Source organism: Solanum stenotomum, chromosome 1 (assembly GCF_019186545.1).
Source record: "Solanum stenotomum isolate F172 chromosome 1, ASM1918654v1, whole genome shotgun sequence".
Lineage (NCBI taxonomy): Eukaryota > Viridiplantae > Streptophyta > Magnoliopsida > Solanales > Solanaceae > Solanum > Solanum stenotomum.
The window spans coordinates 21,645,898-21,668,268 of NC_064282.1; the positions used below are offsets into that span (position 1 = coordinate 21,645,898).

At 30.8% G+C, this 22,371-nt stretch overlaps 1 protein-coding gene and 1 non-coding gene across 2 annotated transcripts; one reads left to right on the forward strand and one right to left on the reverse strand.

Annotated features, from left to right (window-relative positions):
- The first annotated feature begins 7,770 nt into the window (after positions 1-7,770).
- On the forward strand, positions 7,771-10,333 carry LOC125841878 (transcription factor MYB46-like). The gene is made up of 2 exons (XM_049521064.1): positions 7,771-8,083; positions 9,262-10,333. The coding sequence occupies exons 1-2, from the start codon at positions 7,788-7,790 to the stop codon at positions 10,037-10,039; spliced, it is 1,074 nt and encodes a 357-aa protein (XP_049377021.1). The 5' UTR covers positions 7,771-7,787; the 3' UTR covers positions 10,040-10,333.
- A 2,967-nt stretch (positions 10,334-13,300) lies between these two features.
- Positions 13,301-13,382, reverse strand: TRNAS-GCU (transfer RNA serine (anticodon GCU)). Its single transcript has one exon. It is a non-coding gene; the product is annotated as a tRNA-Ser (tRNA).
- Positions 13,383-22,371: the final 8,989 nt, after the last annotated feature.

Below are 22,371 nucleotides of genomic sequence, written 5' to 3' on the forward strand. Positions count from 1 at the left end.
TTAATCAGAGTGTCAAGTTAAATATGGACTAAATAAAAGAGAATGGAGAGAGCACCTTTTTAATTTTAACATGAAGTATTTAATACCATAAGATACGAAGTCAATTTAATTCATTATACATATATTTAGTTTAAGATCATAAAATTAAAATATTTTATTTTCATAAGTTTCGTCCAGTAGACGAACTAAGATTCTATTCGTAACTTATAAGCATCTATAAATCTAACTAATTATAAGTATCCATATAATCAAAAAGCTATGGAGTGTAATTAAAATGTGGCAAAATTAGTCCATCATATTTTGATTCGTTCAAATTCAATCAAATTAATTTATTTGCCACATATAATTCAACGACTCCATATACCATCTATAATTTTACTAACTCAATACTCCCTCCGTCTCATTTTATGTGTGGTAGTTTGACTCGGCACGGAGTTTAAGAAAGAAAAGAGACTTTTAAAACTTGTGGTCCAAAATGAATGATAGAAATTTGTGTGGCTGTAAATTATTTCATTAAGGGTAAAATAGACATTTTATAGTTAAATTGTTACTTAATATAGAAATGTGTCATTCTTTTTGGGACTGACTAAAAAGAAAAGTAAGTCACATAAATTGTGACAGAGGTAGTATATTTTAGTCTGTTTTGGCTTCAAAATACTTTCCTCTTTTCTTTTTCTATGGACGGCATAAATATTATCTTTCAGCCCAAAGGAGGATAATCTCTTTTGGCAGTTCAATCCTCGTGATAATAATTATGTCAATTCTACCTAAAAATCTCTTCAGATGATCAAAGGGGCTCCCTTTTTCAATAAATGAGATTAGGATTAAAAGTATTATCTCAACGTTTTTTTCTCCGGCTTGCTCTTTCAAACACCTATGAGTGCATTCGTTGAGAGCTCCGCAAATAAGTGCAAATAATCATTATGTCAACTTGTCTAGGGATTGATATTCTACCTTGGAACCAATTTTATTGATGATTATATATTTGTTAGATTACGACTGATTCTTTTATTTTTATATTTTTATGGTCTCATTATTAATAATTAAGCTCAACAAAATCAAATCAACCACATATAAAGAGTTCGATTTTAAAACGGATATTTTTTAAACACCACACATTAAAAGGGATCGCCCTATTCCCTAAAAACATAGATCAAAATGGAGTTTCGACCAAAAATGGGCAAACTGTCCACTCTTACCATTTACTCCATCTACTTCTATTGCAATGCCTAATTCAAAATATTGAAGTAGTTCTCTCGTAAATGAGCGAGCTACAATTCTTTTTATTAGCTTTTCACGTGAAGGAATATCTTTTCTAACTTTAAAGTGTATTATTATATTTTTTTTGGAACCCAAAGATAACACGCTGTCGCTACAAACCTCTGTCACAGCCAGGGGCGAACCCAGCCTTTTGTTAGGGGTTCATTCAAACCCCCTTCGGTGGAAAATTTTACTATTTATACATGGTTAAAATTATTTTTTAAGATGTTGAACCCCCTTCGGTTAGTTCGTATGTTTTGTTCTTCAGATATTGAATCCCCTTATTAAAAATCATAGCTCCGCCACTGGTCACAACCTCTGCCCTTTGGGTGAGTATTCTGTGGTGAGCACTGGGTAAACCCTCCATAGTGTAATAGCCTGCAAACCACACAAGGGATGTAAACCGCACTAGGCAAACCCTATGTGACATGTTCGACTCAGAATGCATTGAGGGCGGATATATAAACGTATTTTCTAATTCGGTCTTAACTGATATTTATGCCTCCAAATCTTAGGTGCACACAAGTAGACATTTAAATTTCTACAAAGTTGAACAACTAGACACACACTTAACATGAAAATTCACATGAAATACACTTGAAGATTTGTATACATGTCACATAAGATGCGTGTATTTATCTACCTATTTAACTTTATGATAGTTTAAATTTCTATTTGCGCACGTCCAAGTAAGAATTATTGATAGCCGGCCCTATAAGAAACGAGAATTGCACATGATGGGGTCCTAATTAATCTTATTGAAGAAGAAGAATGTTGCTTGGCTTGGGTAAATTGAAGAAGTAAAGAAAAAATATATTATCTATACAGCTGTAACTACGTAGATTTATATATCTTTGAGTAGCTTAGTTGTATTTCTTTTCCACTTGTTATTTTTTCATACGGAAATCCAACTCAGCATGCAAATTAAAGTTTTTAAATACTCAAAATAGTCCCTCATATTTTTCCTAAATTGACAGAGACAGTCTATATATTTTAAAATACCATTGATTTAATTTGCCTCTTTGTGTTGATAGAGATACCTCTGATGTGTTTTTTCATGCTTATCTGATGGTAACTACTCCCATATGAATAAGACCTAAATTAGGTATTTAGTGAGGCAGCGGCAGAGTCAAAATTTTCACCAAGTTTAAAATATGAAAACTCAAACATATGAGAAGTCGAAAGGGATTCAAAATCTACAATATATACATAAAACTAACAATTTAACCATGCATAAACAGTGTCGAAGGGTTTTCGAATGAACTCATCGGTCCCTTTTGACTCAGCCTCTGAGTGGGTAGGTGAGGGACGTCAATAAATCAAAGACATTTTTTTTTTTGAAAATATTAATATTTAAAGTAATATTATAATTTGGTGTAGTAATTTTAAGATTTTTATTTTTTGTCTTAAATTAATATTTACTTTTTATTATTTTCAAGCGGTCTTGACATACTATAATTTTATGTCTTCGTATAATGATTAATGATATTTGCCCACAAATATGAAAAAGTACATATTGGACACCCCTACGTAAATGGGATGTTTCTTCCATTACTTTTTATTTATTCAAAACAAAAAAAAAACTATATTCTGAATTAATGTATAGTTGACTTCAAGAGATTAAATTAAAATTGCAATCTCACAAAAAGTCTTTCTTGCATTTTAATAATAATGTTGTTTCATCGAATGATAATTCGTCATCGTAAGGCAAAGGCTGACCAATTCTACGAGATAATTTTTGCTCAAGGATAAATGTGTTTTGTATTGTCAAATATTTTCACTTTAGAGTGATTTTAAGGGAGATGTATCTAATAAAAATAAAATTTGGTGGAAAGAGAAAAGAATGAATCAAGTTGTGTCTTATAATGATTGGACTAATTATAGAGGGTATTTAGCTAAATTAATTAATTTATAAGATGATCAAATTAATTTAAGCAATTTTTTAAGTTTACTTATGCATTTGTTAAAAGTGCTTATAAACCAAATGCTTATAAGTTAAAATTAATGTTCAGCTTATAATCACTCCTAGTTTGATTAATTATTTTTTTGGGAAATTTTCGCATATAGTCACTCAAAAATAATTTAATTATGCTTCATAATTATAATTTACTAATTATGATTTGTAGCTACATGTTAGAGAGAGGAGAGAGAGATTGAGAAAGGCGAGCAAGATTAGGAGAGGGAGGAGAGAGACGAGCGATAGAGGGCAGAGAGTGGAGAGAGGCAAATTGTATATGTATATATGTCGAATTGTATATGTATATCTGTCAAAATAATTGTATATATGTAATTGAAATACATATGTATTTGTATATCTGGCGAGTGAGATTGGGAGAGGGAGGAGAGAGGTGAGCGAGATTGAGAAAGACAGGAGAGAGGTCAGTGAGAGAGGGCAGAGAGTGGAGAGAGGCAAACTATATATGTATATATGTTAGATAATTGGAGTCCGGAGTCAAAAGGGCAAAAAAATTGTCAAAAATTCCAAAAGGGCACATCAAATTTTTTTAAAACCAAAAGGGCAAAATCACTCCTGATGAGGCGATTACCCTCTGACACAATGCGATTTTGTAAAAAAAAAAATTATTAAAAATCGCATTGTGTCAGAGGGTAATCGCTTCGTCAGGAGCGATTTTGCCCTTTTGGTTTTAAAAAAATTTGATGTGCCCTTTGGAATTTTTGACAATTTTTTTTTGCCCTTTTGGCTCCGGACTCAGATAAATTGTATATATGTAATTGGTATATATATATATTTGTATATCTCACGAGAGAGATTGAGAGAGTGAAGAAAGAGGCGAGCGAGATTGAAAGAGAGTGGAGAGAGGCCAGCAAAAAATGACAGAGAGTGGAGAGAAGCTAATTGTATTTGTATATCTATCATATAATTGTATATATATTTATATGTACAATTTTTATTTGATAATTTGTATTTGTATATGTAAAAAAGAGGAGGGAGGCGAGATAGAGAGGAAGAGAGGAGAGAGACAACGTAAATATAGCTAAAATTAAGTTGTGATCCGTAATTAATTCAAACTAAAGCTATATTAGCTAATTAACTGGTATATGTTTACTTATCCGAGTAATTTTCCCTTTCTTTTTTACCATTTTTCTAGTTTTTTTTTTCAATACGTTTCTTAAAACAAAACGCTAACTTTCTCTTCATTCTGTATTTGTTGTTCTTTTTTTTCATACTTATAAATTTAAATTTTTTTTATCAAACGGCTGGTTGTTATTAGGGGTGTTCACGGTTTGGATAAAAATCAATCTAAATCGAAAAATTGAATCAAACCGATTAAATAAATCAATTTTATTTGGGTTTGGTTTGGTTTTAAAAATTTTAAAACCGATATTTGATTTTGTTTTAAAAAAATGGAAGAAATAATCGAACCGAACCGATAAATTATATACATATATTTTATTTTTATACATGCATAACATATTACTTTTATAAGCAAATTTAAATATCTTATATTATATGTTTTCATAAAAAAATATTTATAATTTATTTATGAAAACAAAAATGTCCAAGACGAGAACATTAATCTTATTGATTTCATGTATATGAGTGTCTGTGATAATTTTTTGTGGACTAAGAATGTCACTGTCTCTTCCTTCTAGGCCAAAATGGTTAATTTTGAAACTTTATTCACAATAAAACAGTGATCGAAAGTTCTGTAATGTTGGTTGTTCTAGCTATTTTTCGTTTTGAATATGAACTGTTGTCTTTTTTCCCTCTTTTGAATGAACTTTTTTTTAAATTTTTTTGTGTATGATTAATAACCAAATAATCGAACCGAAACTGATAACAACCAAACCGATAAATGTATATTATATTTGATTTGGTTTGGTTTTAATGATTTAAATATCGATTAAATTAGTTTTGACCAATAATCGATCCAAACCGATTTGTGAACAACCCTAGTTACTATTAGTTTTAACAATTCCCATACTTATTTAAACACTGTTTATTTATAAAATCAATTTCAATAGTTTTAAAGTATTTTTTTAGCTACTTAAAACTTATCAGGTGTTTATAAAGTCAGCTGACCTAAACGGGGTGTAAGATTATTATTTTTAATTTGAAAAGTAGTTCCTCAATTTTCAAAGTTCATGAATGAAGTAACAATTGGAGTTTTAAATGTTGAACACATGGTGCATAATTGGTTGACAATAATTTTTCCAAAATTTGCACTATGGTCAAAGATTGCTTTCATTTCTAAAGATTGTTGTCTTTAGTGTGAAACAGATTATTATAGCACAAAATAGGGAATGTTGTCGCCTAATAACATCATAGAGAAAATTAAAAGACAGTGCAAAACACATGGCTATGTAACAATTTACACATGGAAAAACAACAGAACATGAATTTTGACCAAGAGTTAAAAAGTAAAATCTTTTGTTATAATTAAGGAAAAAGGTCTGAAAAATACTTTAATTTTGGTCGAAATTATTGTTAGGATATCAAATTTTATGGAGGACTTTTTACCCCTGCACTATTTAATAGTGTATTTTAAAGATATATATGTGTCCACGTGGACACGTTACTATTTATAATTATGTAATATTTATGATGTCCACGTGGGCACATATATACCTTTAAAATACACTATTAAATAGTGTAGGGGGTAAAAGGTCCTTTTCAAAATTCGTATCGTAACAATAATTTCGACCAAAATTCGGATATATTTCAGACTTTTTTCCCTTATAATTATAATTGAATAATTACTATTATTTCACTTTATTCCCCTCTTCTTTAAATAATTGTTTCCTATTTTATTCACTTTAAAGAAGTATAATTTTGACTTGTAATCATCAATAATATCGAGATGTACCTTGTGGGGGGGGCGGGTTCAACATCGAGTAAATTTTTTTGAAGTGGGACGGGTCTGATTCTATTATTATGTAAAATAAAATGAATCTCAAACCTAAAGCAATGTCAAAAGCTAGTTTATAAAAATAAAAACCACTCAAGATCATATAAGGAGATCAAACATCCATCCAAGACCGACCTGAATAATCAACGTACAACTATAAACATTTAGTTGAATGGGTTCACTTCTTTTTAAAAAAAGTTCACCCGTCATAGCAAAATTATTAGTAAAGGTGTTTAGCTTTTCGAATATAGTGTTCTTTTTTCTTTTTTTCTTTCTTAGGGCAAATGATAATACTTCCCAATTAGTCTTTTTTTATTTTATTCAGTAAGACGTGCTGAACATCAAACCATGAGCTTTGACGATTGTACCATATACTTGAAGGAAAAATAATTGATTTTATATTAGAATTCCCTTCTTGATCAAGACAACCCCATGATTGCATAAAAGAACAAAAATATTAAATTTGTCTTCACACGTAGTGGGAAAAAACCATTTTTTTAGTAACTATAACTTACTTTACAAGAATGGAAGTTTGGTATAGTGTTGAGGAATACTATACAAACATTCTTTATATATATATTATATTTAATAGTAACATATATGAATAATATAATGCAAAATGAAGCACTAATCATTTCAATAGTATCTGTCGACAGATAATTTGCTTCAAAAATCCGTTAGATGAAACTGAAAGGCTTATTATTTTGAACGTTATTTTCATTCTTCATGCAACAAACAACTCAAATTAAAGACTTGTAGAAGATTAATTAAATTTGAGTTAAAATAAAGGTTCAAAGTAGACATAGACACGCGTACCTTAATATAACATATTAAGTTACCATCACACAATTTAGAAAATGTGTACAACAATTGTAGTACTTTATGTTATTTGTGAATATAGTGTACATGTACTCTTCCTTTTCTTTGAAAATTTAGACTTAAGGTGCAAGTGAGAAGTTGAAAGAAAAGAGAAACGAAAACTTCTTTGGGTGGTAATGGTGATGATGAAAGTGATATTTTGTGGGGTTGTGTTTTTTTTTTTTTAAAAAAAATTATTTCTAAAATATTATTAATTGTGAGAATTAAATAAAAAATAAAGAGGCAAATTAGTTGGTTAAAGAAAACAATTATAGGTGGAGTGGAAAACGGATTGAGAGGGACGTTCCTTTTGGGTCAGGGGCGGAGCTAATAGCCTGCAAACAAGTTTGGGTTGAATTCAGTAGATTTGTTCAGACAGTGTATTTATATTGATAAATTCATTAAACATATACACATATTTAAATTTAAAATTCAGTTATTATCAACCAAATGAAAATTGTATTATAAAATTCAGAACTCATAAAGTTGAAATTCTGATTTCGCGGTTTGAGAGAGAGAGAGAGAGTGTGATGGTTGGTCTTCTTGTCTTTGACTCTATCTAGTCTCTTTCGTTGCATTTTTCTTCACTCACAAGGTAATCATCATATGTGTATGAGAAATGGAACACATTTTGCTTCCACTTCACATAATCTTTTTTATTTTTTTCCTTCTCTTTCTTATTATTCCATTCTATATATCTTCTTCATATCTTTTCACCATCAAAGCCTAGCAAAACATATCATATATTTTTTTCTCCTCCTCATCATCTTGTTAGGGATTTTTAAGTCTTTGTTATCGATGAGGAAGCCGGAACATAATAATACAACGATGAAGGAGAAGGAGAAAGTGAATAAATTAGGGAAATTAAGAAAAGGCTTATGGTCACCAGAAGAAGATGAAAAGTTGATGAGTTACATGTTAACAAATGGTCAAGGATGTTGGAGTGACATTGCTAGAAATGCTGGATTACAAAGATGTGGTAAGAGTTGTCGTCTTCGATGGATTAATTACTTGAGGCCTGACCTTAAACGCGGCGCCTTTTCTCTTCAAGAAGAAGAACTCATTGTTCATTTGCATTCTATTCTGGGAAATAGGTACATATATACACTCTTTCACATTTTCTACTTTCTATCAAGTTAACATTCATGTGTAGTGTATTTTGGAGGCATGTTGATTTTACCGTGAATGAAATGAGTGAAAATCATGAGAAATTAGGATTCAAATTTCAGTACTGACGAAAATATTAGTAGTACTTATCTTTTTCTATTTGTAATGGTGGTTAAAGTTAACCAATAATCATGCTAGCTAGACACTATTGATATTGAGAAGAAGAGATCGATCAAGAGAGTATGAGGGTGTTAATGGAACTAAAATGTGAATAGGTTTTTTTTTTTTATCATCTAGCTTGAAATTAGATATTGATTTTAATATAACTAAACCGCGATATTTTTTGACTTTTATAACGAGACGTTGTTATAAAGAACATATAATTATACAACTCATTTTTAGTAAAATGATAGAGGATGGTGTACATATATATGACACTTGCATATGATCTTTTATGCATTAAATATACTAAGGGGTACAGTTTTTTTAAAATTATTGGTTGACTTATGGTTAACCTACTTTATGTCTACACACACAAAATAAAAATCCTCTTTCAACACTAAATCTCAAGCTCTGAGAAGGATAATTTTACTTTACTCTACAACTCCTAATTGTCATGTTTAATTAGTCCTTTTTCACTATTTTCTCTTATGTTAGGGCATTATATTATACAACCCATTTACTGTTAAATCTTAAGCCATTCTATTAATTGCTTTGACTCAAACCTCGTATATGTATAATTTTTTACTAATAAGTAATATAATTGACTCCGACCCCAGAGTCCAACCACTTGTGCTTAATTTTTTTCAGTATTTCCGATTTCAAGTAAGAGATTTATGAATTAAAAAAATCTGAAGGGAAAATTAGATAATTAAATAGAGAGAGAAGTTCCAAACGGATCAATCATTAAGTAAAAGAAAACTAAAAATGACTATCTACTGTCATATGTAATTAATTTATTTCAGGAACTATATAATTAATCCGTTATTTAGTTAGTCAATTTGATTTTCGTCCAACACTTGTAGGCTGTAGCAGGGAAACAATTTCAACTTTCAAACAAATATTATTTGTTTAATTTGTTAATGAAACTAACATAATGCATGCAAATCCATGATGTACTTTATTTCCATTACTTTAAACCTTATATATTTTGCATATATTATAGGTGGTCACAAATTGCGGCTCGTCTTCCAGGGAGGACAGATAATGAAATCAAGAATTTTTGGAATTCCACGATTAAAAAGAGACTGAAAAACAACAACAGTAACAACAGCACGCCATCGCCTAACACGAGTGATTCTTCGATGGGAGGAATATTTCAAATGCAAGGGCACGATGTAAATGCTATGGCAGCGTTATGCATGGATAATTCGTCGTCTACTACTTCAGGATCATCCATGCAAGCCATGGTACCTAGCAACCATTTCAACCCTTTCCCTCAGCTTGATAATACAAGTTACGATATATCTGGATTAGTTGGGCCAGTGAATTTAGGTCAATTTGGTTGTAGTAGAGGTGATGGTGGATTTTTGGACTATGGAGTTGTGGAAACTTATAGTATGATGGGGTTAGGAAGTGATGAATTTTCAATGCCTTCTTTAGAGGGTGTTAATAATAAGAGTACTACTACTATGGGGGAGAATAATAATAACAATAATAGTAATGTTGATTTTAGTAGTAATAACATTGTTAGTGGTGCCAATGACTATGATTCCATGATTGAGAAGAAAATTACAAATGGTAACAACAACAACAACAACAACCAACACTTGATGAATATGAGTGAAAGTAGTGATCAAATCCTAAAGGTTGAAGACTATATGGTTGGTTTTGGGAATCATCATCATTGGCATGGAGAAAGCTTAAGAATTGGAGAATTTGATTGGGAAGGTTTGTTGGCAAATGTTTCCTCTTTACCTTACCTTGATTTTCAAGTTGAATAACTACTCTCTCCAACCCTTTCAACCCCACATATATCCCCCACAAAATGACACAAATACCCCTCTTCCCAATATTTCTTTCTTCTTTTGATAATCGCACATTTAAATTCAGAAGACCAGTAATGAAGCAAGATTTGAAATTCAGTGAATAATAGGTCTATCGAGACTTTTATCTTCCTTCCCATATCTTCTTCTTCTTCCTTCAATTCATTATACATAAATTGTCCCCCCTCCTCAATTCTCCACCACTTCATCTTAGAGAAAATTTTGAGATATACTTCTTTTCTTTATTTGCAATTATCTTAGAGAAGATTTTCTTTTTGTTTACCATTTCCTCCTTTTTTTTTTCTTTGAATCGTACATTGAGGAATATTATGGGGATTCTAGGGGAGAAATAATAATCTTTCTCATCAAGAATTGAGCAAAGTGTGAATAGAAAAATGAGCAAAGTACAGATCGATCATATAGAAGATTATGAAGAGAAAGTAAATAAAAAGGTCAAAATTGTTGATTTGTAAGCAGTATTTGTGTACAGATGTGGATCAATTTAATCAATCAATAATCTTTTGAATTTTAAGAGAATTTTAGTCAGTTATATATTTCTCAGAAATATAGATAGAGAAAATTGTTGTACGTACTTTGTATTTACAAAGGAATAAGAAGCATTGTTAGTTTTTTCATATGATCAATATTTCAATACTTTTAATCCCCCTATATATACCCTCCTTCTCTCTCAAAATTGCTTATATAATATGGTTTTATGTTTTATGCGTAGAAATTAAACTCATATAGTCATATATGTAATATTTAATTTTGAATTCATGTTGTGTGCACTGATAGAATAAATATTTTTTTATTACATATCCGGTTAAAATTGACATTCAACAATATATCAAACCTAGATATGATAAAATAAATAATAAATTAATAAGCTACTATTATAATGGACTAAATCATAATAATTGTGTATAGTTTTTTTTACGCTATCATTATATATGATTTAACTTTTTCGACACTGAATTTGATGATGAGAAATTAAATTAAGTTGGATCAATTTGTATGTGGAACGATTTTATTTTCTTTAACAAAGCTCATTAAACATTTTGCTCGTCACTTAATCTTGGCCATTACTACTAATAAAAGTTGCAACAAAATTGCTTCCCAAACTGAACGAGCTGCCTATGAAATCTTTTTTATATATATCAATTCCCAGGATTGCGACTATAACGATGTATATATAAATCATGTAGAAGCACAACAAAAGGTGGGACTTCTGCCTTACCCCAAAAGTATATATACATCAGAGCCGAGTAATCCTCGAAAAAAGGGGAATGTTTAACTATGTCACTTCTTAATATTTCCGCATATACTAACTAAAAATTGGTTTTGTCGTATCTTATTCTTATGTTACGTAATCGCATCTTGTCTAGAAATTAGAAAAATAAAGAACTTGCGATTTCAGTATATTTTAGGACTATAGGTGATATATATACTGAAATTTGATATTGCGCTAAATGAATTCATATAGTTGGAATTGTGTAAAGAACCTAATAACTGCTAGAGATCATAAATTAGTTGTAATCTTTTTGTAATTTTGATCTTAATATAAAAATATAGTGTTTGGGAACTTACCTCATGTTGAAGAAGAAAGAAGTTGATGATTGGAACAGATCCAACGAAGCTGACTGACGTGTCTGCAGCAAGTGTTGATAAAGAAGGAAGCTGACGATTGGAACATGTCAAAGTAACAGGTCCAACGAAGCTGACTGACGAGTTTACAGCACTGCTATAGAATTAGAATCGCACTAGGATTAGACTACTTATATTAATTAGGATTATATTATGACTAGATTTATATTATGATTAGGATTATATTACGACTAGGATTAGATTATTTATAATTGCATTATTATTATTATTATTATTATTATTATTATTATTATTATTATTATTATTATTATTATAGTAGTAATAGGTATTGTAGTAGGACTCTAAGTATAGTTAACTTATGACTCTACAATTCTCTCCTTATATAAAGAGATTGTAACTCAACATTATTTTCATCAATACAATTCTTAATTTCTCTAATTCTAGACGTGAGATTTCTACACCTCATAGTTGCTTAAACTTTCATCTGATTCAAACCACTAAACCTGAGTTATTTTCATGGCACTTCTTCTACACTGACTTGCATTATGATAGTATCATTAGGTGTGAATATATGCATGAGGTAATTAGGTCACTACCAAATAAATCATTATATTCGTTGAAAAATGTTTAATGGTTATTTCTACAAATATTTTTATTGAATCGGCAGAAAAATTATATATATTAATGTTTTCATATAGGAAAAATAGGATGCATGTTTTCTACTATTTTAGTGAGAATTTGTTTCCCACCAATCTTCGTACATTTTTTAGTAAGTTGGTTCAAAAGAAAATGAGTAGGAAAATCATGTTCTACATCATAAATTTCTCACTTATTCGCGTAGAAAGAACTTTATTCCTAGTAGTGGGTGACCTAAGTCAATTAATAATACTTCTTCGTTTCAACTTGAATCTCTTTCTTTTCTTTTTAGTCGTTTTTTAAAAAAATGACTTTCTTGTTTTAAAAATTCTATAATTTGAACTTTTCATATGACATGCTTTAGATTACAAGACCAAATAATATTGTTATCCATTCTATATTGTTTTTGTCTAAGACAATAAGATTTGATTTTTTTTTTCTTAAATTTCGCATAAAGTCAAAATCAAATAAAAAATTAAATCAAAATGGAGGAAATAGTTAAATCACGGTTTCTTCGTGCAAGTTTGTCTACTAGTAGTCTAGAACTTATACTATTTATATCTATCTATCTACGACGAGCTATAAAGTCTAGAAACTATAAGTATATGTCTTATGAAATCATTATTATTTGACTTTGAAGTACATTTACTTTGGACGATTAGACCAATAATATAAAGTATTTCTTCATTCTTAATTAAAGTTTTCGGCTTAAGTCTTTTTAGAAATGGAGTTACTTTCTTTACAGAGTACCTTAACTCTCCCTCCCAATATAGGACTTTCAGATGTGAACTCAAATTTAGTCAAATCTCAGTGCTTGTATCAAACATCGGGACGGAGAATTAAAAAATAACTAGTAATTGTATCACTAACACTACAACTAAAACACTTTTTAGCGGCAATAAATATATACAATAACAAAGAGGGCTAAAGTCTTTACTTAAATTTATATTAGAGAATCAGAGGGAAAAATGATTAAAACGTCGCCTGAGAGATTCGAACTCTCGCGGGGAAACCCCATGTACTTAGCAGGCACACGCCTTAACCACTCGGCCAAAGCGACGCTTATTGTGAAAATTCAAAATTGATTATAACTTTAAATAAATTTAAAATCACACTTCAAATATCCAATAATAAAGTAGAGCTTTAAGGCCCAACACTCCTGTACGGCCCGTTCTTGAAAATAAGAACAAACCCAAAAAAGAATATAAGCCCATTTTGATTGGGTTTACTAGGCCCAGCAATCACATAGGCCATAGCCCTAAATACAGTCAGTATTTGCAAAGTTATTTTAAAAAGTATAAAAGGTGTTTGGATTGCCTTAAAAATTGGTCAAACCTACTTTCAAGTTAGTTTTTTGACTTATAAAAGTGTTTAGAAAATATAAAAAATAATTTAAAATAAGTTAAAAATGACTTAAAATAAATCAGAGAGTGTTTGGCAAGGTAAAAAAATGACTTAAAATAAGTCAAAAACCAAAAGTAGGTCTCCCCCTACTTTTTATTTTTTGATTTAAAAGTCATTTCAGTTTGACCTTTTATTTTTAACTTAAAAACTACTTTTTTTAAGTCAATCTAAACGGGATCTAAGAGTAATCAACACTTCAAATATCATTATTTTTTTTCTTTTAGATTTTGATCATTTACAGTTGGAACTTCGCGATCACGAAATCCAAAATATTTTCTATCACTAACATACTTGAATTTAATTTTGTATACGTATATCTACAACAAAATAAGCACCCCCACATGATACCTTTGGGCCATTTTACTCCTCATTCGTGCTAAAAACTATAGTAATAGAATAGTGGGTTTGATAAAAAAATTAAATATAAATAAAGAAATTATTTGTTATTCGATTAGACTTTAATTTAGGTAATTAAATTTCAACATTTGATTCTTAATTATGACATGTGGCTACTATTTAAGTAGGTATTTGGGGATATGGAGATGTTGAGTAATGGAGAGGAACCTCATCCGGTAAAGACTAAAGGCTTTTGAAGTTTATTAAAATTGGGAAAGGGGTCAAAATGCCCTTAAACTATGAGGAAGGAACAAAAATATCTTCCGTTTGTAGTTTGGTCCAAAAATGCCTTTAGTGTCAATATTTTGGTCTGAAAATGCCCTTATTGTTATTTAATGTGTCGAAAATACTCATTTTCCAAATAAATATAGTATTCTTTATTTTCTTTTTCTAATAATACTTTTTAAAATTAGCAAATGTTTATCTTACTTCAATTAAAAAAAAAATATTAAAAATTAAGATATTTCTTATTTTATTATAATTATTTTTATCGTTATAAAATTATAAATTAATGATGGATATACTATGATCTTATATATATCACATATATTATCTGTCGAAAGGGTACACAAAGTTACTCTATTTTAATTGATAAAATGAGATTAAGAAGAAAAAATATAGTTCCTACATTTTTATTGGTTAAAGTTATTTTAGAAGAAAAAGTAACAAGAATAGTGTTCTTTAATAATATTTTAATTAGGAATAAGATGTGTTTAAAAAGAAAAAAATAATATATTTATTCGAAAACGGGTATTTTTCATCCATTTTGTAATTATAAGGGCATTTCTGGACAAAAGTATTGACTGCAAGGGTATTTTGAACCAAAATATTGACGGCAAGAGCATTTTTGAGCAAACTATAAATGACATTTTTGTTCTTTTCACATAGTTTAAGGACATTTTTTACCCTTTTCCCATAAAATTTAATAAAATATTTATGTTTTATTTATGAATAATATATAAATAATTATTATATATATAATTTCTTGGTTTGATTTGGTTATTTTTGTTATTGTTTTTTTCTTATATAAAATCAAAATCAAACCAAATAGTATCAATTTTAAAAATTTAAAACTAAACAAAATCAAATATCGATTTGATCCAAATTGCGATTCGATTTAATTTTTTAAAATATAACTATGAACAGCCCTAGCTCTCATCCTCACGTTCTTCAATTTGTAAAGTATCTTTTCTTTATTTCTTGTAAAATAAAAAATTGAACGTCAAAATGTAACAAGATAAATATATGGCAATTATTATTTATAGTATAGTGGGTTGAATGATTTCTTTGTAATAAAGCAAGGGGAATATCTTTTGCTTTACATAGGATGCTTTCACAATAAACTCCAATCATATCATAACTATACATACAAATCTTGCATATCAATTCATTTATTTACTGCCTTCAAAAGCAAGAAATATAATTATTTCGTATTAATATAACACATCCCTCTCTCTTTTCATAAGATCTACCATTATAGCAAATTTCTTCATTGATAATTAAAGTTGTATGCCTTTTTAGTTTAACTCTGGTATGAAAATATTCTAAAATAAATATATCGTTCAATCAAATCTTTTTGGCCAGAATTTGACAAGAAAATTTAAAAAACTATAATATTTTTTTATTTAAAAATAAACTGATCTTTTTATCATTTTTTAGTTAAAATGTATTAAAGTTAAAAGGGTTAAAATATTTAAAAAGGTAAAATAGCATAGATAAAATATCATTCTGGCCAAAAAGATTTTTCCAAATAAATTTATAAGAATCATGCACTAAAAAAATAATACTCCCTCTGTCCCTAATTACTTGTCCATTTTTGAATTGACACACCTATTAAGAAAACAATGAATGACATAGTGAGTTTACCATTTTACCCCTATTAATTATGAAGTGGATGAAAAGTTCTACATTTTTCAAAGTAATTAGTCATTTAATTGAGGGTATAATAGGTAAAAAAAATTTATCCTTTCTTGATTTGTCAAAATGAACAAATAATTAGGGACAACTATAAAAGGAAAAATGGACATGTAATTAGGGACAGAGGGAGTAGAAATTTAGATGGATAATATCAATATTCATTTTATCAATGTCAATATTGTGCGTAATTTGAATTTATTTGGAGTTTCAATGCGGGCTTTAAACATAAGGTGGAAAATTTAAAAAATTATTACCCATGTCCGTATTTCTCATGAGTTTTTGCTTGATGAGATTCTAATTTCTAAGCTTAGTATCAATATTGATTGTGGTGCATTGATAATATTGCTACACCCTTGATCAAATGTTTCACCTTCACTTCTTAGTGGAATCATATATGCCTCGAATGCTTTTTTAGTCTGGGAAGACTTGAAAGAGAGGTTTGATAAGGTCAATTGAATGAGGATCTATCAGTTGCATAAGAAGATCAATTCAATTAATCAGGGAACAAGTATTGTGGCTGAATATTTCACGAGGCTAAAGGAATTATGGTCTGAGTTTGATGCAGTGGTTCCTTCCCCTGATTGTGGTTGTGTTAGAGGTAAGGAGTATGTGGAACACATTCAACAACAACGATTACTACAATTTGTATGAGGTTTGAATGATTCTTACGATCAAGCCAGACGACAGATTCTCATGAAGACTTATGAACCTTCTCTGAATCAAGTTTATGCTTTGATCATTGAGGATGAATGCCAGAAAGGATCTATCCTGAACACTGTACCTTACTCAATTGCTGGAGGTAATGATATCACTACTTTATGGAGTGCACGAGGGCCACCACAAAATCATAAGAAACCACATAATGAGTATTGCAATGAGAAGTGTGATTTTTGCAAAATTAAGGGTCATATCAAGGTAAATTGTTATAGGCTTATTGGATATCCACCAAATTACAAAGGCAGGAAGAAAGAGGGTATTGCAGCAAATAGTTCTTCCTTAAGTGATGATTGATCTCACAGTAAGGACAATTATGATCAGTATTCCGGGGTTCTTGTTCATCACAAACAAACTTGGAGTCCATATGGTTACAATGGGATTAGAATGCATCAGTCTCAAATGTCCCCATTTCATAATAGTTATGCTCACAATGGATATAGATACAATGTTTATTCACCACTATCTACCCATGGAGGTCAAGGAAAAATGGGTGAAAGAGTTGGGTCTATGCTTGGTTTTTTTCCTTCAACACAACATCAGTTCTCACACATACTTGAGAAAGATAAACATCCTGCTCCTGGGATAGTTGCTCACTCTGCAGGTATTGTTACTTTTTTTCATGCTAGTAATGTGCCCGATAGATGGATAGTGGACATAGGTGCTACAAACCACATGACTTCCAACTTAGGAATGTTATATGAAACATATGCACAACAAGATCAAAATGTTCATTTGCCTAATGGAAGTAAGGCTACTATTNACTTTTTTTCATGCTAGTAATGTGCCCGATAGATGGATAGTGGACATAGGTGCTACAAACCACATGACTTCCAACTTAGGAATGTTATATGAAACATATGCACAACAAGATCAAAATGTTCATTTGCCTAATGGAAGTAAGGCTATTATTTATGATATAGGACAATGTAGATTACCACAATGAGTTATTCAGAATGTTCTACATGTTCCTGACTTTAAATTTAACTTGTTGTCTGTCCCTAAGATGACAAAGGAACTACAATGTTGTATGGTTTTCTATCCTGACTTCTGCCTATTACTGGACCTTCACACTGACAAGGTGAAGGGGACTGGTAGAATGGAAGAAGGGATATATTACTGGGATCATAAAGATAAGGATTGTTCTGTATCTGCAGCTTCAATAGGAACTAAGGCTGATTATGAGCTTTGGCATAAGAGGCTTGGCCATGTTCCAAACAAAATACTTCAACAAATGTCTTTAGTTGATTCTAAAAATATTGTATTGTCATCTTGTATTGTATGCCCTTTGGCAAAACAAACTAGACTTCCTTTTCAAAGAAGTGACAGCAAGGCAAAAAAACCCTTTGATCGTATTCATGGTGATGTTTGGGGTCCTTACAGGTTACCTACCCATGATGGTAAAAGATTTTTCCTGACATTAATTGATGATTGTAGCAGAATAACTTGGTTGTTTCTATTACACTTGAAAAGTGTTGTGAGTACTGTTTTTCATGATTTTTTTGCTGCTGATCAAGTCCAGTTTAATGCATTTGTCAAGGTGTTTAGAAGTGACAATGGCAATGAATTCTTTAATGTACATTGTAGAGATTTTTTTAAAGTTGCTGGCATAATACATCAAAGTTCTTGTATTCATACACCTCAACATAATGGAGTAGTTGGGAGGAGACACATGCATATCCTAGAGGTTGCAAGAGCACTTAGGTTTCAAGGTCATATACCCTTGAGGTTTTGGGGCTTATGTGATCAAAATGTAGTTTATCTTATTAACAGAATACCTTTCACAGTCTTACATGGAAAGAGTCCTCTTGAAATATTTTTTGATAAAAAACCCAATGTACAACATATGAGAGTACTGAGGTATCTTTGTTATGCAACTATCACTAAAAATTGTGGTAATAAATTGTGTCCTAGAGCTGAAAAGGTTGTTCATCTAGGCTATTCTAGCACACAAAAAGGGCTATATTTTGTATAGTCTTACTCACAAACATTTTTTTGTCAATAGAGATGTTACTTTCCAGGAAAACATCTTCCCTTTTCTAGTTACACCTCCTTCTTCACCTCAATTTCCAAATACTGTGGTTGTTGCTCATGATGACATTGCAGATGATTTGGACTGTCATGTTCCTACCTCTGCTGCAGAACCTGCTTCTATTCAGCCTTCTCATGCCATCAGGAAATCTGGGACAGTTAAACCTCCATCTTGACTCCAAAGTTTTGTGCATGCTCTTTTACCATCACATAATGTGTCTAGTTCTTCTTGCCAGTATCCCTTATCAGCATGCATGTCTTATGCCAATATTGTTGTCCCTCACTACCAGTCTATATGTGCTTATTCTTCCATGAATGATTCTGAATGGGTACTTGCCATGCAACAAGAACTTCAAGCACGTACAGACAACCATTTATGGTGTCTTGTTGATCTTCCTCCTAACAAGAGAGCTATTGGTTGCAAATGGGTGTTAAGGTGAAATATAATGCTCTTGCAGAGGTTAAAAGGTACAAGGCTCGACTTGTTGCTAAAGGTTACACACAAGAAGATGGTTTGGACTATTAGAAAACTTTTTCTCCAATGATTAAAATGGTCACTGTTAGAGCTGTTTTATCCTTGGCTGCTATGAGTGGTTGGAGGCTTCACCAAATGGATGTGTTCAATGCATTCCTCCAATGTGACTTAGAGGAAGATGTTTACATGCTTCAACCTCCTGGTTTTTTAAGCAAGGGGGAGTCAGCCAAAGTCTGTAAGTTACAAAAGTCCCTTTATGGCCTTAAACAGGCCTCCAGACAGTGGAACTTAAAACTTTCAGAGGCTTTACTTAGTTCTGGTTTTTCACAGAGCTATCATGATTACTTTCTCTTTACTAAAGTAGTTGGATATGACATTGTTCTAGTCTTAGTTTATGTGGATGATCTCTTGATCATTGGTTCTTCCTCCACTCTTATTTTGGAAACTAAGGCACTTCTCAACCACCATTTCAAGATCAAGGACTTAGGGGAGATGAAGTACTTCCTTGGTCTTGAAATTGCCATAAGCAACAAAGGTATTTCAGTCTGCCTAAAAAAGTTTTGCCTTGATTTGATTTCAGACATAGGCCTCACAGGTTCAAAACTTGCCAGCACTCTACTAGAAGCAAATCACAGACTTACCAGTGTGCTGTATGATGAGAGTATAGCTGTTAGCTCAGGAAAAACATTGAATGATGAGTTCTTAAATGACCCTACTAATTATCAGAAACTAATTGGGAAGTTACTTTATCTTACAATGATAAGACCTGATATTGCCTATACAATACAAAACCTCAGTCAATTTATACATTCGCCTAAGAAGTCTCACATGAAAGTTGCATTAAGGGTGGTTAGATACCTGAAGACTGCCCCTGGCTTAGGAATCATCCTGTCATCAGAAGTTTCATATGCACTGACTGTTATTGTGATGCAGATTGGGCTTCTTGTCCTATGACAAAGAAATCAGTTAGTGGTTTTGTGGTTAAACTAGGTGATTCATTGATATCTTGGAAATCCAAGAAGCAAAGTACCATATCCAGAAGTTAAGTAGAAGCTAAATACAGAAGCATGGCAAGTGCCACAGCAGAGGTAGTTTGGTTGATTGGGTTGTTTGCAGAATTGAATTGGAAGCTAACACTGCCTATGAAGTTGTTTTGTGATAGTAAGACAACCATACAAATAGCAGCAAATCATATATACCATGAAAGGACGAAACACATTGAAATTGATTGCCACTTTATTAGAGAAAAGATACAAAAGGGAATGATACATACAAAACATGTAAGGACATATCACCAATTGGCAGACATTTTGACAAAAGGCCTTGGACACACACAACATGATTTTTTACTATCCAAGCTTGGAGTATTCAACCTGTTTCATATGACTAAGCTTGAGGGGGAGTGTGAAGATGAAAGTTCTAGAGTGTGAAGCCAGTTGTAAGTCAGGATATTAGTTAGTAGTTAGTTAGTTAATTGTGTCAGTAGTTAGTTAGAGGTGAGTAAAGTATCTCATTGTAATCTGTANCATATCACCAATTGGCAGACATTTTGACAAAAGGCCTTGGACACACACAACATGATTTTTTACTATCCAAGCTTGGAGTATTCAACCTGTTTCATATGACTAAGCTTGAGGGGGAGTGTGAAGATGAAGGTTCTAGAGTGTGAAGCCAGCTGTAAGTCAGGATATTAGTTAGTAGTTAGTTAGTTAATTGTGTCACTAGTTAGTTGGAGGTGAGTAGAGTATCTCATTGTAATCTGTATACATACGTATTAGTACATACAATGTAAACAATGCGAGAGTGTGGAATAATAGAGAATACAATTACTATTTTGCTTTCAATTCTTTTTCTCTCCTAATTCTCCATAGCTACAGCTTCCATTGAAGAAGATTGTAAGCTTTCTCAACATATGAATAGAGAAAATTTTATTGAGACCGTCACCCCCAAAATAAACCCTGTAGTTTGTTGTCTAAATCTAGTCAAAGCTCCATTGCAAGCATCAAATACTGATTAAAAGCCCCAAAAACAAGAAAAGAAGAGATTCCAATGTTCTTCTTCTTTTTTTCATTCATTTTAAATTTGTCATCTCATCCAAATCCATATTATTCCTTGGTTAACTCATTTTCTATGTGTTGAATATTGAATATTTTATTCTGTTTTTATTTATCCCATTTTTTGATCCATTCTTATTCAATTTGATCATCGATTTGGCACTTCTAATTTTAAAAAATAAATTAAAAAAACAGTTGCCTTGCATCTTAAAAGTTGGACCGACCGATTTGAAAAGATTTTATAAAAGACGTGAAAGTTGGGGCTCAATGAGACATAGAGAATAAAATTACTTATCTATTCTATATTAACTCAATTTTTGTGATTTTTTTATTTAAAATAATTAAATTATTTAAAGTTTAAGATGGATGTTTGAATTTTTCATAATTGTCCTTTTGTGAAATTTGCTATTTTATAGGACATAAATTTTATAGTTTAGAAAGTTACATCTATGAATTCACAAACGACAATAGTGAAAAATATGATTCAAATTACGTCTTTGAATATTTTTCCTAATAAGTATGCATTGTTTAACGAATTCAGTTCATATGGAATAGATAAAGTAATAAATTGAAACAAACAAAAAAAGATAAGAAACAAGGCCATTCTTATTATTTATCATTTTGTTCTATTTTATGTGAGTTAGTTTGACCTGACACGAAATTTAAGAAAAGAAGAAAAACTTTTAAAACTTCTGGTCTAAAATAAGTAATAATTATTTGTGTGGCTATAAATCATTTCTGTGGGGGTAAAATGAATATTTCAAAGTTGAATTGTCACTTGATATAGAAATGTATCATTTTAAAAAACGGACTAAAAATAAAAATAAGTCATAAAAAATGAGATAGAGATTATTTTTTCCTCATCCTTTGGGGCTCGCACTTTTTTTGCTCCCTTGGTGATTGAGGAATGCTTATCATTCTAATAATTCTCCTTAACAAGGCATCTTGTATATCCTGTAAACTCTTGAGATATTCATAAAGAGATCAAGATATGCCTGACTCTTATTAATAATAAAATACTCCAGGAATATCCACATGTTTTTTTTCATTAAAAAGGA

What these genes read in the sequence shown, in the direction of transcription:
- LOC125841878 (XM_049521064.1), top strand. Translation starts at nt 7,788, where the DNA reads ATGAGGAAGCCGGAACATAATAATACAACGATGAAGGAGAAGGAGAAA. An exon ending in CATTCTATTCTGGGAAATAG is followed by an intron (nt 8,084 to 9,261) that starts GTACATATATAC and finishes CATATATTATAG; the next exon opens with GTGGTCACAAATTGCGGCTC.